We start from the raw sequence: 14,648 nt of genomic DNA, 5'->3' as shown, positions 1-14,648 counted from the left end.
CCCAGCACAGTGTTCTTCCTCACTGTGCTACACTTCCATGTGTGTTTCTACACAACACAAAATGCCTCACTTTCACTCCCCCCACCCCTGCTCATGTGGTTGAAGTGAGAAAGTGGCACAGTGATACCAATGGGCTGGCACAGTGCTGCACCACAGAGAAAGGAAAACAGAGCAGTGGGTTTAGAGCATTACAAACCAGTTAGAAAGGTGAGGCTGAGAGGAAGATAGCAGGAAGCAAAGATGTGAAACAAAGAAAAAGAAAACCAAAGCCACAGGTATCCTAGGAGTTTAAGTTTCAGCCCAGAACCTGTCCCTAAGAATAACGGTGACAGCAGGTTATTAGCAGAGGCTAATGCCTGGATGTACAGCAGCACTGATACTGCTCTATAATCAGTTAGCATGAAGGAGAAACTCTTTTGTCACCAAAGAGCATTCTTTGACAACATAGGCATGACAGTATGCCCGCCTCCCCTTCTTGTTCCCCAGATTCCTCCTGGGCCCGGTCTCACACACACACAGGAGGACAGGAGCAACAGTACTAATAATGCTCTTGTTAAGACAGATTAACAACTACAAATCTGTCTCAAATTTGGGAGGCTAAAATAACTGATAGCAGAGACTTGGTTCAACAGCTGAAGGCCAACTGAGCATGAACCAAAGAACAAATTATGACTATCACTCAACCATCTTGCCGCATAAATAACAAGCAATCTATAGCCCCTCTAGCTCACCTACTTGGTAGTGGATTGTAGTCAAGATTTCCCTTTAAGTAGAGAAGCCTTAACAGGTTACACCTGTGCACCTGTTACACCTGTGTGTAACACCTCTTACACTTTGACGTTAAGATACTTTGTTGATAGAGATCCTCAGAAAGCGATTAATTTTTTGTTTTAAGCTTTTTTAGCTTCTCTAAGACTGTATTTTAGATTTGTTGTGCACATATGATTTCTTAGCCATAAACTGCTGACCAAGTCTCGGTGTGGATCCACCTTGGCTCCTTATCTCTGTGGTTCAAGTTCAGAAAGCAAATGAGTCTGCTCTGAGCCTTCAGGCTCACAAGAAATATCGTATATGAATGTGTTTAACCCTACCCTCTATGTAGTGTATCCAGCCACCTCCAATCTTCTTAAGTTGCAGTTAGATTGCTACATTATATTTTGCTTATATAATGCTGCTTCTCTTTCATGAATGAACTGTATAGTGTAGTTTTTTCCAGCCATGATATTAGGTTTAAGTGCCTAACACAAAAGCATCGTGAAGATCTGCAAAATCATCACAGCTTCATGTAAAGTATTCAGTTACTACTGCAGATAAAAAAGAAAATCTCATTAGATGGAAAAGTTTTGTGTTTGCCTATCTGGAGGAATGCTAACAATTATTTGCATCCACGTATGTAATTTCTTTGAGTTTATCAAAATGTAAGAAATATTTTCTCAGAAAGTTCCTTTTTATAAACTATTTAATGAACCATTTTGACTTGTTTTTCACTTCTAAGTTACTTACAGTGAAGTCTTGCGGACTGGTACTAATCAACTCAATGTGAGGAAGATCTCGTTCATGGCATTTTATTCTCCTTGCTATTTGATGTTTGAGTGCCAAATTCTGTTGTTCCTCTGCCTGCTCATTCGTTGTGCTTATTCACCATGCATGTTAGAGCAAAATTTGGGAAAAAGAGCACAATAAAATGAAACAGAACAAGTTCACAAAATACATAAGCAGAAGTTTATGATAATGTTTAAGTTAGCCAGTATGCACAAATGCTACTGCAATTTTTCAAGTTTTCATTTTTATTATTGGAGTATGCTACAGACTGGAAGAGATTTTGTGCTCAAGCAAAACCTTCCTAAAGGGATTTTTACAAAGCATAGTGTTTATCTGCTGTCTGGATGGGACTATTTGACCTTGTAACCATCTGTTTGACCTTGTAACCATCATGTTCAATAACAACAACAGAATAATAGCCATTTCTTTTTCACTCTTGTGTTTTCTCTGACGTACAAACTCCAGCTTAACTTACTGAAGGTTGGTACCTTGAATACAAATCAGAAAGTGGTTATTAGGCATAATGTTTTCAAGAAACCTTCAGGAAACTTCTGTAAGGAATTTCTTTTTCACAGGAACGCAAGATTAACTTTTGTTAATAGAAGATATGCAAGTAAACTCCAACTGCTAAAATATTTGTTCTCCTTATTTTATGTAAACCAATGTAGATGTAGATGTAGAAAATACAGAGTAGCTGCCAATTTGATAGATTTTCCTTTGCAGAAGTCTTCATGGCCTGTGCAGATTCCAAGTAATGTGACCAAGGAGTTAGGAAGGAATCCCTGCTGCTTAATTTAGGTTTCGTATTTTGTTCCTAATATCCACGAGGAGACTCACCGTTTTTATGGAGTTTTATGGATGATTAAAAACCAAGGTGCATGTAAAACCCTTAATGAGAAGTGAAACGAGAGAAGCCTTAATGCAAGTGAAATCTCAGTGAAGTACAGCTCTAAACCACATTCTTCTGTACTTCTGTCAACATTTAGGAGTTTGATCCTGCCACATTTTCATTGCAAGGGTGTGTAGAAAGAATGTAAGGTTTCAAACACAGATTTCAGAGCAAGTTTTGCCTTTTCAGAAGTCACAAACTGAAGCTCCATTTTTTCAAGTCAAGGCATACATCCATTCTCTGAGCACATATTTACATTTCATTGATACTAACAGAAATTCCACTCAGGCAACCGAGAGGAAAACCTCATGGAAAGCCTCTGGATGAGGTAGGGAAGATGTTTATTGCCTGTTCCATCTTTGCTCTGGGCATCATAATGGCACAGAGATGAACTGGGCCCAAGGCAGAGCAAGGAAGGTCTAAGCCTTCTTGCAGTCTGTCATAAGGAGAGTGCTAAGCTGATTTATCCTCCATACAGAAATGGTTGTTTGTGACACAACTTTCATTCAGATCTGAAACCACAGATCTGATGATGCAGGGAGGAAGAAACCTTGAGAGCCCTTGCTCTCCTCATCTTTGTGTGCTGTAGACCTGAATAGCAGACTGGTATCTTAAGACGTCCTCAGTAGAAACACACACTGCACGAGCTCATAATTACTTGGTCAAAAACGGTATCACACAATCAGATGTGCGTATTTTTGAAGGCAAATTGCTGACGGCTGCTCAAAAGTCGTCATTTTCGCTCCTGTGGAAAGCCGTGACTTTGGGCAACACAACCAGCCCCGCAGAGCCGGGGTTCAACCACGCAGTCATTCCAAGCAGTAAATTTTTCACGGCGGGCAGGGTGATGGCCTCGGGCAACCGGGCCCGGGAACGGCGCGTGAGGGGAGAAGCCTCTAAGCCAGGGACGGCCAGCGGTCCCCGAGGAGCTCCAGCCGCTTTTCCCTCCCGGAGGCGCTGCCGGGGGCGCTCGAGCGCCGCCATGCGAAGGCAGCAGCGGCGCGCTCCCCGGGCCCGCGCTGCCGGCGGACAAGATGGCGGCTCCCATGGAGCTGAGCTGCTGGGGAGGTGACTGGGGGCTGCCGTCTCTCCATCCGGAGTCTCTGACCGTCATGGTAACGGCGGAGGCCACCACCTGCCCCGGGAGGAGGGCGGCAGGGAGGGAAGCGCGGTGCCGAGGGCTGCCCCGCGCCCGGGCGGCTGTGCTGGGCTACTCGCGCCGCGAAGGCGGTGCCGCCACCGAGGGGCGCCCTGAAGCTGGGCGCGGCCTGCACCGGGCGCGGGGCATGGCGGCGGCTCGCGGGGCGGCGGGACCCGGGATGCGGTGGGGCCGAGCGGGGCCCGGGATGCGGTGGGGCCGAGCGGGGCCCGCGCGTGCCCATAGGGAGCCGCCTGGCAGGGGACAGGCGTTACCGAGCAGCCCGGAACACTGAAATAAGTTTTGACCTTATTGGTTATTGCACGTCGCTGCAATGAGCTCTGACCAGAACCCTCAAAAATAGGAGCCTGATCCTGCATCAGAAACCTGGCAGATGCGCATAGTGTTGGTGAACTTTTAAATAATTATTTAACCCAGTGCAGCTGATCAGAATGCTCAGGCCTGCTTTTTTGAATTGCTGTCTTACATTTATTATGTGCTAACTCGATTATTTTCTGCAATCTGTTGCAGGCTTATGCTAAATTTGCTGGAGCTCCTCTGACAGTGAATACTATAAATAATTCCTGGAGCACTCCAAAAGGTACCTTATTTGCATTTCTATTATTTTAATCCTCGTCGCTTTAGAAGTGTGGGTTCTAATCCCAAAGTGTCTTTTTCTTCATTTCCTTTGGTTTTGTGTTCATGCTCTGTCCGTCCCTGTGCGGTTTACCTGCTTCCATTACATATTAATAAGCATCTTTACAGATTAAAGTGTGATGATTTTGCAAGCGACAAGTAACAGAAGATATAAAGAATGCCTTAAAGGGCACCTTAGTAAAATGTGTATGGGTGATGCAGAGGAGAGTCAACAAAGTGGCAGTGCAAAAGCACACACCTGTTTTGTCAGGCAGTCTGAAGGGATGATACATTGAAGGCAATTGCTTGGAAATATTTATACAGTAGTTACTAGACTTGCATAATGGAAGTAGCGTTCTTTAATTACACATGATTTAAGAAGCTTCTGTGGGTGGATGTAGAATGTGAGCCTGAAAGAGTGTAACTTGTATCAGGTAGGATATTTGGTACTGTCCTAAGTCACAGAGCTTGAATCAGGAAAGCTGGCTGACAAGGTAGGTGCCAAGTGGGTTGTCAGAGATGATGTCAGAGGATTTCTTTACACTGAATCTTTATTCATACTGCTTATCTGTTTGCTCAGTGTTTAAGTCATTGTGTTTGTGTATTCCAGACGAGTAACGTCACTGCAAGGTGAAGTAGTTTGTCACTAAAACTTATCACGTCTTTAGGCACTACTGTGTCCACCTGTTGTTGCACCTTTCACTCTTATTCTTTGGTGTATTGCTTTCTGTTAGCAGAACTACCAAGAACTAGTTTAGCTTACTTCTCCATAATTTTTGTGGCTTTCTTCATGGGCAAGATAATTAAAATCCCTACCAGAAAAAAAAAAATCAAAGTATTTTATAATTGATATTTCAGCAGTATTTAGCTTAATAGTCCTGTTAGGCTCACTGTGGCAGGTACCTTGTAAACATGCTATAAGGCAGCCTCTGTTAAAGAGATGTACAGTCTACAGTCTTTAATTCTACAATCTAATGAGTAAAAGCAGACTAATATGCTTCTGGGAGAAGAAAATTCTTTGATTCTGGAATAGGCCTTCTTTAGGCACTGGTAGCTTAATCAGTAGTTGCAGGCTGTAAAAGTGGTTTAGGAAGGGCAAGGAAAAAATAGAAAGAAAAAGGCCTAGCGGATATTCTTGTTAAAGTCCAGATCTCAAAGAATCAGATACCTAGTAGATGACATTGGTTTCAGTCTGGGCCCTTTTTTATGTATTATTAGCAAAGGCCACTGTATGCCAAATATGTGTATGATCTTGGTGGAAATCAACTACATATAGCTTACTTGATACATATGTGTTGGGAAGGTCAGAGAATGCAGTGAGGAAAGGAAAACAGATGAAGTGATTGATCACTTTCCAGTTAAATTAGAATTGCTACGTATAAATTCTGTTGACTGTATTATTTATTCTTTCTAGCAGACGTACCAGTCCTTATATCAGAAGACACTGTTATTTCTCAGCCAGCAAAAATACTAAACTTCTTAAGAAAGCAGGTATGTTGCTCTCAGAAGATAGGTTTCTTCTTCCTTGTAGTGAATTTTTGCATTCTCCACACAGACTTATGTAGGTTTCTTAAAACTTGGAAACCAGTTCTGACTTAACTGCTTTTCAGTATTTTGTACACACATGAGAATTGAAAAATGGTGGATCACAGATTGCTGCTTAAAAGTTTGGTTGTTATGAAAAATTTAAAAACAGGCACAGGAAAATTCTTCATTGAAAAAGGACAACAGGCTAGCCTCAACTGAGCAGTTTCTTACTGAGTTTCATCATGCTGTTAATTATAACACTATAACATCATTGCAGCTTTGCAGACCAAGGAGATCACAGTTAGGGAAGTGTAATTTTAACTGTTTAAATGGGTAATCATCTCCTGGTGTACTCATTTTTTTTTTCACCTTTTTTTCTTCTGAAGTATAACACATGGTGTTGTTTTTAATTTATGTAGTTTTTCTGTAGCCTGTAGCATAAAAACGTCTGCAGGCATTTCTAGATGCAATCATGTTATTGTGTAATCAAATCTTGCTTGCCTTTTGTAGATCTCTCAATGTTTTATTAAAAAGAATAAAGCTATAGTGCTGCTTCGTTTCGCAAGTATAAAGATGTCTAATAAAGCATGGCATCATCACTTTAATTTCTAAGATGGTCTTTCAGCCCACTCTTCTGTGTTTACATTAGAAATTCTGCTCCTGTCTAGTTAAGAAAACTGTCTGATGAAAGGCATCTTAGTGAAACTTTTAAATCTTTCTCTGGAGAAAAATAGAAAACCGAGCATTTGGGTTGAGATTGAAGACACTGTTTTTAAAATTCTGCAGTTTCCTATCCATTTGAATACCAAAGATTCCATATTGATGGAAAAAGAGCACCCTATTTAACTCCAAAGTATACCAGTAATTGGCATGCTTTTAAGATACCTAAAAATAAGGTAAATCAACACCAATTTTTGCCATTTCTAAATTTGTGAAATTCCAGCCCTTGCTGTGTTCCTTGAAAGGATTCCCTGTTTGAGTCAGAAGCTGAAAGTTCCATGTAACACTATTTATAGTATGAGGTGGTTGGTGACTGTTTTCTTGCTTGTTGTTTTGTTTTAATTTTAAATTCACAGAGATACAATGCTGATTATGAATTGTCTGCGAAACAAGGAGCTGATACACTGGCTTATATTGCACTACTTGAAGAGAAACTGCTTCCTGCCCTGGTAAATACTAGTGAATTCTTTATAAGGGCTAGAATTTTATGAGTATTGCAAGGGGTGCCCAGTGTGAGAGACAGAGAAGTTTGTCAGCCGTAGTCCTGGCTTGAAAGTATTTGCATTTTTAGTCCAATTTTGAAAAGACTGCCTAGCAACTTCGAAAAAGAAAAAAGCATGTGGGAGGTGTGAAGTAATAATAATGAACTTAAGAAAGACTTTTAAAATGGCATCTCTGAATGTGTTTTTTCTTAGATGCTTTTTGGGAACAGTATCCTGCAAACAGCTTATTCTGGCAGTTCTTTGTTTCATGATGCTTTTTGAAAAGGCTTGGAATAACATGTTGTATGGCTGATGTGGGCTGCACAGCTCCAAAAGCCTTTTGAGCTGTTAAGTGGGAACTTTTGAAATACCCACCACTGCTTCATTTTTTGTTTCAGTAAATAACACATGGCTACACGCCCTTACCAATTTAGTGTCAGTACATTATAGCTATAAAAAAACCTGCAAGCATTTGAGCTGTTGAATACCTTTGACTTGAATTTATACAGGAAAAGGTACTTTAACCAAGTAGCCTCTTCAGTTGTCCTGCAAGGCTTTCAAATTCATAATTTCCTAGCATATTTTCATTTTAGATTGTATGTGAAATTTCAAAAGAAAATTCCAAAAATTTCAAACCTGATCCTACACATTCAAAACTTATGTTGTAATACAGTTTCTTTGTGCAGTTATGCATGTGTGTATACAGGCATGTGTATGCATGACTATGCAATTTTGTGCATGTGTATATAAGCATTATCTTTTTATTTAGGTTGAAGGTAGCTCTGTGTTCTTAATGATATACTCTTAAACTCAAAGGATTAATATAATCCTTGCAGAGCTAAGCGCTTTAAAGTACAATAATTCCCTTTTCTCCTGTGGCAAGTCTTACACATTATACTTTTTAGAGAAGTCTAATGTTTTTACTCAAATTTCAGTCATACTCTTCCTTGTGTTGATATAGCTGCACACTTTTTGGGTCGAGGCTGAAAATTACTGCAGTGTAACAAAACCGTGGTTTGCCTCAAGGATTCCCTTCCCACTAAGTTTGTATCTGCCTGGAAAGATGTCCAGGGAAGCACTCAACAGGATCTTGCTGACCAGAGGAGGCCCTCCTCTCTACAGTCTCACTGAAGTGGAAGCACAGGTACATGTTGTGTAGTAAAGAATTTGTAAGTTGGTGCTGTCATGAAATAAGCTAGCGCACTGTGATAATGGTGTTTGATAGTGTGTGTACTACTGTTTGCTTCAGCTAGGGCTCTTCTGTGTCTCATCAGATATACAGGGATGCCAAGGAGTGCCTAAATCTCCTGTCAAAGAGATTGGGAACATCTCCGTTTTTCTTTGGAAATACGTGAGTGTGCTTTCTTAGTTTTTAACGTTGGTGTTTGTTGTTGTTATTTTTAATAAACAGATGCCATGTGATTCTGTGAATGCTTAGCACTTGTTTTTTTTAATCTGCTAGAATGTTAGAAGGTGCTGTACAGTTTTATGATTCACACCCTGCTTTTTAGCAATCTCAGTCCAGAGTGTCTTTTATATTGCATCTTTCCGTAGGGTGGCAGACCCTGCCTATATCAGCTCATGTAGGATGCTTAATGAGTTAGGTTTCTGTTAGAAAATCATTCTCTAGCCAGTGAATGTCACCTCCTGTGATTGCTTGTAGAAAAAATACCTGAAGCCTGAGGTGTTACCACTAGCTCCTTGGAAAGATGGCATAGGTCTGAGAAGGCTGGTCTTTCTTGTGGGCATAGAACAGGAAGCATATATATTGCCAAGATAGCACCCAAGAAGGACAATCTGTACCCTTTGCCAGTGAAGTTAGACTTCTTCATGTGAAAGGGTCCTGCTCCACTGGCATGCATCTTGTCTGCTTGGCTTTTGTAATGCCAGAAATGTATTCTAGACTGGATTGCTTACCAGTGTGCATGATACATGATTGTATTTTAATGCTAAAACAACTGTTCCAGTTTACCAGCACATCTCTAATTCAGAGGTGCTGAAATCAATAGATAGCCTCTTCAAAGTGTCTTTTTATATCTGATAAAAACAGTGCCTGAAAATCTTAGAAGATTCTGTGTTAAATTTTGTCTGATATACACAGAAACTGGTTACGTTCATGGAGGTCTTGATGTCTTACCTCAGTCATGCTTGGGCTTTGCCCTGTTTTGCCATTCTTTTCAGACCTACTACCTTGGATGCCTTCGTGTTTGGTTTCCTTGCACCAGTTTATAAAGTGTGCTTCCCTAGAGTACAATTACAAGAGCATTTGAAACAGCTTACCAACCTGTGTCGCTTCTGTGATGATATTTTAACCTGCTATTTCAAGTTAACTGTTACAGGTAAGTTATGTCTCTTTTTCACTTTTTCATGTATAATCTGTTTGAAACAGTAGTGGTGGTTTCCACATTTGAACTAAAGCAAAATAAGATTTTATAAATTTGTGCTGGAGGTTCTGTGGGGAAATGATGTAGATAAGCTTCCGTGGTTGTGCAGAAAGGATTGAAAACTAAAGGCAAGGTTTAATTCTCAGATTTAAAGCTTGTCATGCCTTGGCAAAATCTGCTTGTATCTGTTCTATGGCTCATGCTTTTTGTTTCCGTTTCTATGACAAAATGGCTTTTCCACTTAAATTCATCTTAGGATAAAAACAGTGCATGAACTTTTCTTCCAATATTTGTTTGTTTCTTTTAAGAATGTAAAAGCTTTTGTAAATACCTTTTCAGTCTTCATCTTTCTGCCTTCACTCTCTAGGCCATTCTCCATCTGGACAGGATACAGCAGATGCTAATCTGCAGAAACTCACACAGCTTGTAAATAAGGAATCCAACTTGATTGAAAAGGTTACTTTTGCTTCAGTCTCTTTATTATCCTGCTACTTTGTGGCTGTTTGTTCACAAATACTGTTACAACTGCAACTGTGCAACTAATATTTTAGTTTGTTTCTTTTCTAGTGAGGTACTTTGTATAGAGATGAGGGAAGAAAATTAGCTATTTTGAAAGAAATTAATTGATGAAGTCTTACATGTAAAGTATTTTTACTACAATCAACGATGCCCTTGCAAGTGCACATACAAACAGTAGAAGGTTGACTTTCCACAGGCTTATCTACCACTCGAGGGGGAATGCAAATGTTTTTATCAGAATTAGAAATGGTCTTGCAAGACCTCAGCAAGAAAACTTAGAAGCAAAACTTTGAAATTAGTCTTACTGAGATCAGTACCCAAGTCTCCTCTGCTCCCAGCTGATTTCTTGCAGTCACTAACATACATCTTCCTTCTGCTCCTGTGTCTGCCTTTTATTCCTGTGTTTTCAAGACTGTGCTTCAGCACCTGTAAGAGCTATGCAACTTATGTTAAAAGTAATTATGAAGAATTAGTTTACTGATGCAAGAAAACTCTTACTGGAAGGACAGAATGCATTTTCTAAAAAAGATCAGTGTATCAGATGGATCATCAGTTTTGTCCTGCTTCTGCTCCATTTGGTATTGATTGTATCTCTTTGAGGTATTGAAAGGCAGCTGTGAAAGTTTTAAAAAATAGGCTAAGTAGACATTTATCAGCCATGGTTTAGGCAAAGCTGATCCTACTGTGAGGAAGTAGGATGGACTAGACAACCTTTGGAGATTTCTCCTATGCTGTCTTCTGTGATTCTGCTTGTTCTGTAGTAATAAATCTTTTCTTTTTTCGATACTGCAGTACATACAGGGTATTAGATTGCTATCCTATGAAAAATGTAAAATATTTATATTCAGAGAAGAATTTTAACCTGTACTTGAAAAGATCATACTATAATCTCTATATTAAAAAGTTTTTGAAATCTTAGCTGATCTAAGTTCATCTAGCATCTCCAAATCATTTCAAAGTTGAAAAAATTTTCTTCCCGTAAGATGCTGAGCATGCAAAAATACCCACTTATGTTAGCAATTTGACTTTTGATCTGCTTTATAGTAGTGTTTGGCTACTGTACAAAATTGAAACTGCAACCTCTTAGAAGAAGGTAGCAGTGTTGCTTTCCTTGGTAATCTTGAATAAATGAATTGAGCAGAGCAGAAGTGTAGCTGTTTGCTTTATGTTTAATTTGTCACATGATCATGGAATGAATAGCAACACTTAAATCAGATTTTTGGGAGAAGAAAGGAGCCAATATGTTGTTCTAGGTAAAATAAGAAAGGCTAAAAGAAAGTAAGGTTTAAAAAAAACACAAAAAAACCACAAAACAATAAACCAGAATTCTTGATAGGAGTTCTGACAAATAGACTAATCATGTAACTTACATTCTACTGTTTGCCAGATCCGGCTCTCATTATTTCTCTGCAGATGGATGACAACCTTCGTAAGAGTCCTCAGCACCCCCCTCGGAAGATAACAACACTGAAGCTTGCTGCAGGTGGAGAAGAAAGCAGTCCACTGAATCGTTTGTCACCTTGACAGCTTTTGTTGCACACGCACACTTGCTTGCCTTCAATTCTTCTGAATATCACAGCAATTTTTCTCATGAATGTGGTTTTACAAGGGAATAATCTAGAAATGGGTTAAGTATGGACGAAACACGGCTTTACAATGTCCTGTCTGTTATTTTTAAGAAAACTAGTAGTTCAGGCTTACTGTACACTAAGCTAAAACTCAAGTATTGCACAAGGGGCTTATTCCTGCAGACATTAAAGTGATTTTGTACAGCAGAGTTAACATTAGCAGGAATGTTGACCAAAAATTAAAATGCAATTTTTACAGAGTTCCAGTGCATTTATAGAAGTTTCACTGTTGTTTTAGTTTATGGCTTTTGATTTACTGTAATCACATTATTGTATGTTAGTGGGTATACTGTTGTATCTTTCCAAAAGTTACGAAGTCTAGTTGTAGAATTGGTGAGAATACTGAAAGAGAATGAAGTGTTACCCATCTTTGCAGGTGAGAAGTGAAAAAAAATGACAGGAAGTTATATACTCTTGATTGTGAGTATGTGAGTGTTCACATTCATGAACACTCTTGTGTTTTAAGGGTGTTTGCATTTTTGAAAGCTTGTTGAGCTGTACTTTAACAGAAAATGTTGAGAAGCTTGTGTGCCATGAAGAGTATAGTGACAGAGAGTTTAACATTTTACGGATAACTCATGGAATCATAGAATGGCCTGGGTTGAAAAGGACCACAAAGATCATCTAGTTTCAACTCCCTGCTATATGCATGGTCTCCAGCCACCAAACCAAGCTGCTCAGAGCCACATCCAGCCTGGTCTTGAATGCTCCAGGGATGAGGCATCCACAACCTTCTTGGGCAACCTGTTCCAGTGAACTCATATTAGTTCTGTGTGAAACTGGCTTCACCTGTGTACAGGATAATACCATAGGCCAGAAAACTGTAAGTCAAAATTGCATAGGATTGGTGGTGAGGTAGAGAGGTTTGATTTGCTCTTATTAGGATAAGTGACTTGTCTAGTAAATATACTGTGGATCTGGATTGAATTGAACCAGTTAGACTTTGTAAAACAGCCAGTTTAGGCTTTTGCATTTGTCACAGATACCTCTAACTTGTTTTCTAAACACTGTTGTTCATTGAAAAATGATAATACAGGACATCTAAATTTTATTGTTTGACAGTATAGTTCAGAGTTCTTTTATCTCTGCAAACTGTAATGTGTTGTAGTACATAGTTATTCTGTATAATTAAGGAACTTGGGTCTCATTACACTTAGTAGCAACATTTCCTGTTCAATTGTCCCAGTCAATTCTGTCACAAGAAGGCTGCTGTGATGCCGTGTTGGTAATGTAGTGGTAGGTGCTTCAGGATTGATGTAATCAGAATTAGTCACAAGGATTGACCAAAATGGCAGCACTGGGGATACATAATTCTTGTGACTGTACGGGATGATTCTTCTGATTTCTATTTTTTTTCTGGCAGAATCAGGGTCTCTTAGAATCCCTTTGCTATTAGTCACATTTGAGATACGAATTTAAATTATTTACTATTTATACTGATGACTGTAGATTGTGTATATAATGTTCTTTCAAATTCTGTTTAAGGAATGTAGTAATCTTCAACATGTCCTAATTACAACTAAAATGTTGGGTATTTAATGAGCACTTTAAGGTTTAAGCTTTTGCTTGTATTAGAATATTTGTTTCAGTGATTTTGAAATGAGTTTAGCACATATTCGTGGTAATTGTGAATAAACTGACAATCTAGTATATATAAAAGTAAATAAAATGCTTGAAGTCTTTACTGCTTGACAGGTTTAAATGAGATCAGGTCACAGTGCTTTTCAGTGTCTTTTATTTATGAACATGGATATGGAGAATATGCCTTATTCTGTTGCTGTTGTGAATATGTACACTTAGTCTTTAAAATCTCTTTGTAAAACGGTCATTGTTCCAAGATTAAAATTTTAGACATTTGTTGGAGTTTTGGTAGTATTTTTTAATGCAGATTGTCAGGTTTTTGGCTTCCCCCTCCCTACCTTCTCCCCCCACCTTGTGTAAGGCTTTGTTCTTGTGTTTGTTTTTCTTTGTTTGTGTTTTTTTTTTTTTTTTTTTTCTTTATGGACAAGGTAAACTGCTGACTGTTAGAATTTGGAACAATTTATTGACATATTTACAATGTATTGATAATGTATGTCTTGATATTCATAATGTATGTCTTAATATTAGTTATAGCTCAGTAGTAACCCTTTCAAGACAACTGATTTTCTGGTGATACTAAGAAGCACATGTTTTCTAATCTTTTACATGTGAGCCTTAGCCATTGTGACAGCGCAATCTGCTTAACAGCTTCATTCACTGAAGAGGACAGCAGAGCTAGAACAGGCATTGCATGCAGTGCTGTACACAATCCCAGACAACCTGTGTAGTTGCATAGCCATGTGTTTCATTTCTTTTCATCCAAGCAGAATTCAGAATCAGACTCCTTAATGTTGTAAATGTAATCTGTGGTCTGACAACCCAGACTTGCCCTTTAGATTACTGCTGTATTTTGAAGCTGGTTAGTTAGGATGCCAAAAGTGGGATCCATTTGAGTAAATGTAGTTATCTGCATTGAAATAAGCCAAAGCTCATTCTTCGGCTAATGGAGAAAGGTGGTGTTGAGCTATCAATTGTGTCTTTACAGCAGATACCTAAAATAGCTAAGTGAGCTAAGTCTTTAAACTGTGCATCTCTATTGAATGTAGAGGAAGCCTCAGCTTCCTACTTAGATGGAGATCTTTACAAAACTGGGTGAAAACCAGCTGCATTGACTGCCTTTCCAATATCTGAGACTGCAGATGGTTTGCAGGCATAAGCAGTCAGCCCTTCTGGCCAAGCTGTAGTGAAGCCCTGAGATCATCATATGCAAGCTGCTTTTTATGGAGAGCAGCTGCTTGTTGTACGCACTGCAGCCCTACACTCTCAGAATACTGTTGTGGGGTTTTTCTTGTGTGCACACCTGCACAGTGTTAGTGCATATACCTTTGTGCTTCTGTTGTATTGATGCTACCACAGTAGCTCATAGGCCTCCTCATCTCTGCCTTCCTCTTGGAAGGTGGAGGCCGGTACAGGTAATAACCTCTCAAGCAGCTCATCCAGCCTGCTGTATTTTCTCTTGCAGAGAAGGCTGTTAGTTTTAAGTGAGGTGAACTGCTCTGGCAGGTTGTAAATTTAATGCTTCTACTTGTAGGCAATCCTGTATTAAAAGCTTATGTATGGATGTCTTTAGGGCCATTCTGTGTATTATCATAAGCCTGTTGT

The 14,648-nt window shown here is 39.4% G+C and overlaps 1 protein-coding gene across 5 annotated transcripts; it reads left to right on the top strand.

Moving 5' to 3' along the window:
- Positions 1–3,439: 3,439 nt before the first annotated feature.
- MTX3 (metaxin 3) lies at positions 3,440–13,328 on the top strand. Of its 5 annotated transcripts, none has more exons than XM_042875245.1 (9): positions 3,440–3,546; positions 4,101–4,170; positions 5,623–5,696; positions 6,809–6,901; positions 7,896–8,078; positions 8,209–8,285; positions 9,116–9,273; positions 9,686–9,774; positions 11,251–13,328. In XM_042875245.1, the coding sequence occupies exons 1-9, from the start codon at positions 3,466–3,468 to the stop codon at positions 11,359–11,361; spliced, it is 936 nt and encodes a 311-aa protein (XP_042731179.1). In that variant the 5' UTR covers positions 3,440–3,465; the 3' UTR covers positions 11,362–13,328. The 5 variants fall into 5 exon arrangements, with proteins under 5 accessions (XP_042731179.1, XP_042731178.1, XP_042731181.1 ...); XM_042875244.1 differs by having other exon boundaries at positions 5,620–5,696; XM_042875247.1 differs by having other exon boundaries at positions 5,620–5,696; positions 11,225–13,328.
- The last annotated feature ends 1,320 nt before the right edge of the window (positions 13,329–14,648 follow it).

The sequence above is a fragment of the Lagopus leucura genome, unplaced genomic scaffold, assembly GCF_019238085.1.
Source record: "Lagopus leucura isolate 7727_CA_CO unplaced genomic scaffold, USGS_WTPT01 Super-Scaffold_100014, whole genome shotgun sequence".
Lineage (NCBI taxonomy): Eukaryota > Metazoa > Chordata > Aves > Galliformes > Phasianidae > Lagopus > Lagopus leucura.
This window is presented reverse-complemented; position numbering and strand designations above follow the sequence as displayed.

What these genes read in the sequence shown, in the direction of transcription:
- MTX3 (XM_042875244.1), top strand. Translation starts at nt 3,466, where the DNA reads ATGGCGGCTCCCATGGAGCTGAGCTGCTGGGGAGGTGACTGGGGGCTG. An exon ending in TTCCTGGAGCACTCCAAAAG is followed by an intron (nt 4,171 to 5,619) that starts GTACCTTATTTG and finishes TATTCTTTCTAG; the next exon opens with CAGACGTACCAGTCCTTATA. An exon ending in TTTCAAGTTAACTGTTACAG is followed by an intron (nt 9,274 to 9,685) that starts GTAAGTTATGTC and finishes TTCACTCTCTAG; the next exon opens with GCCATTCTCCATCTGGACAG.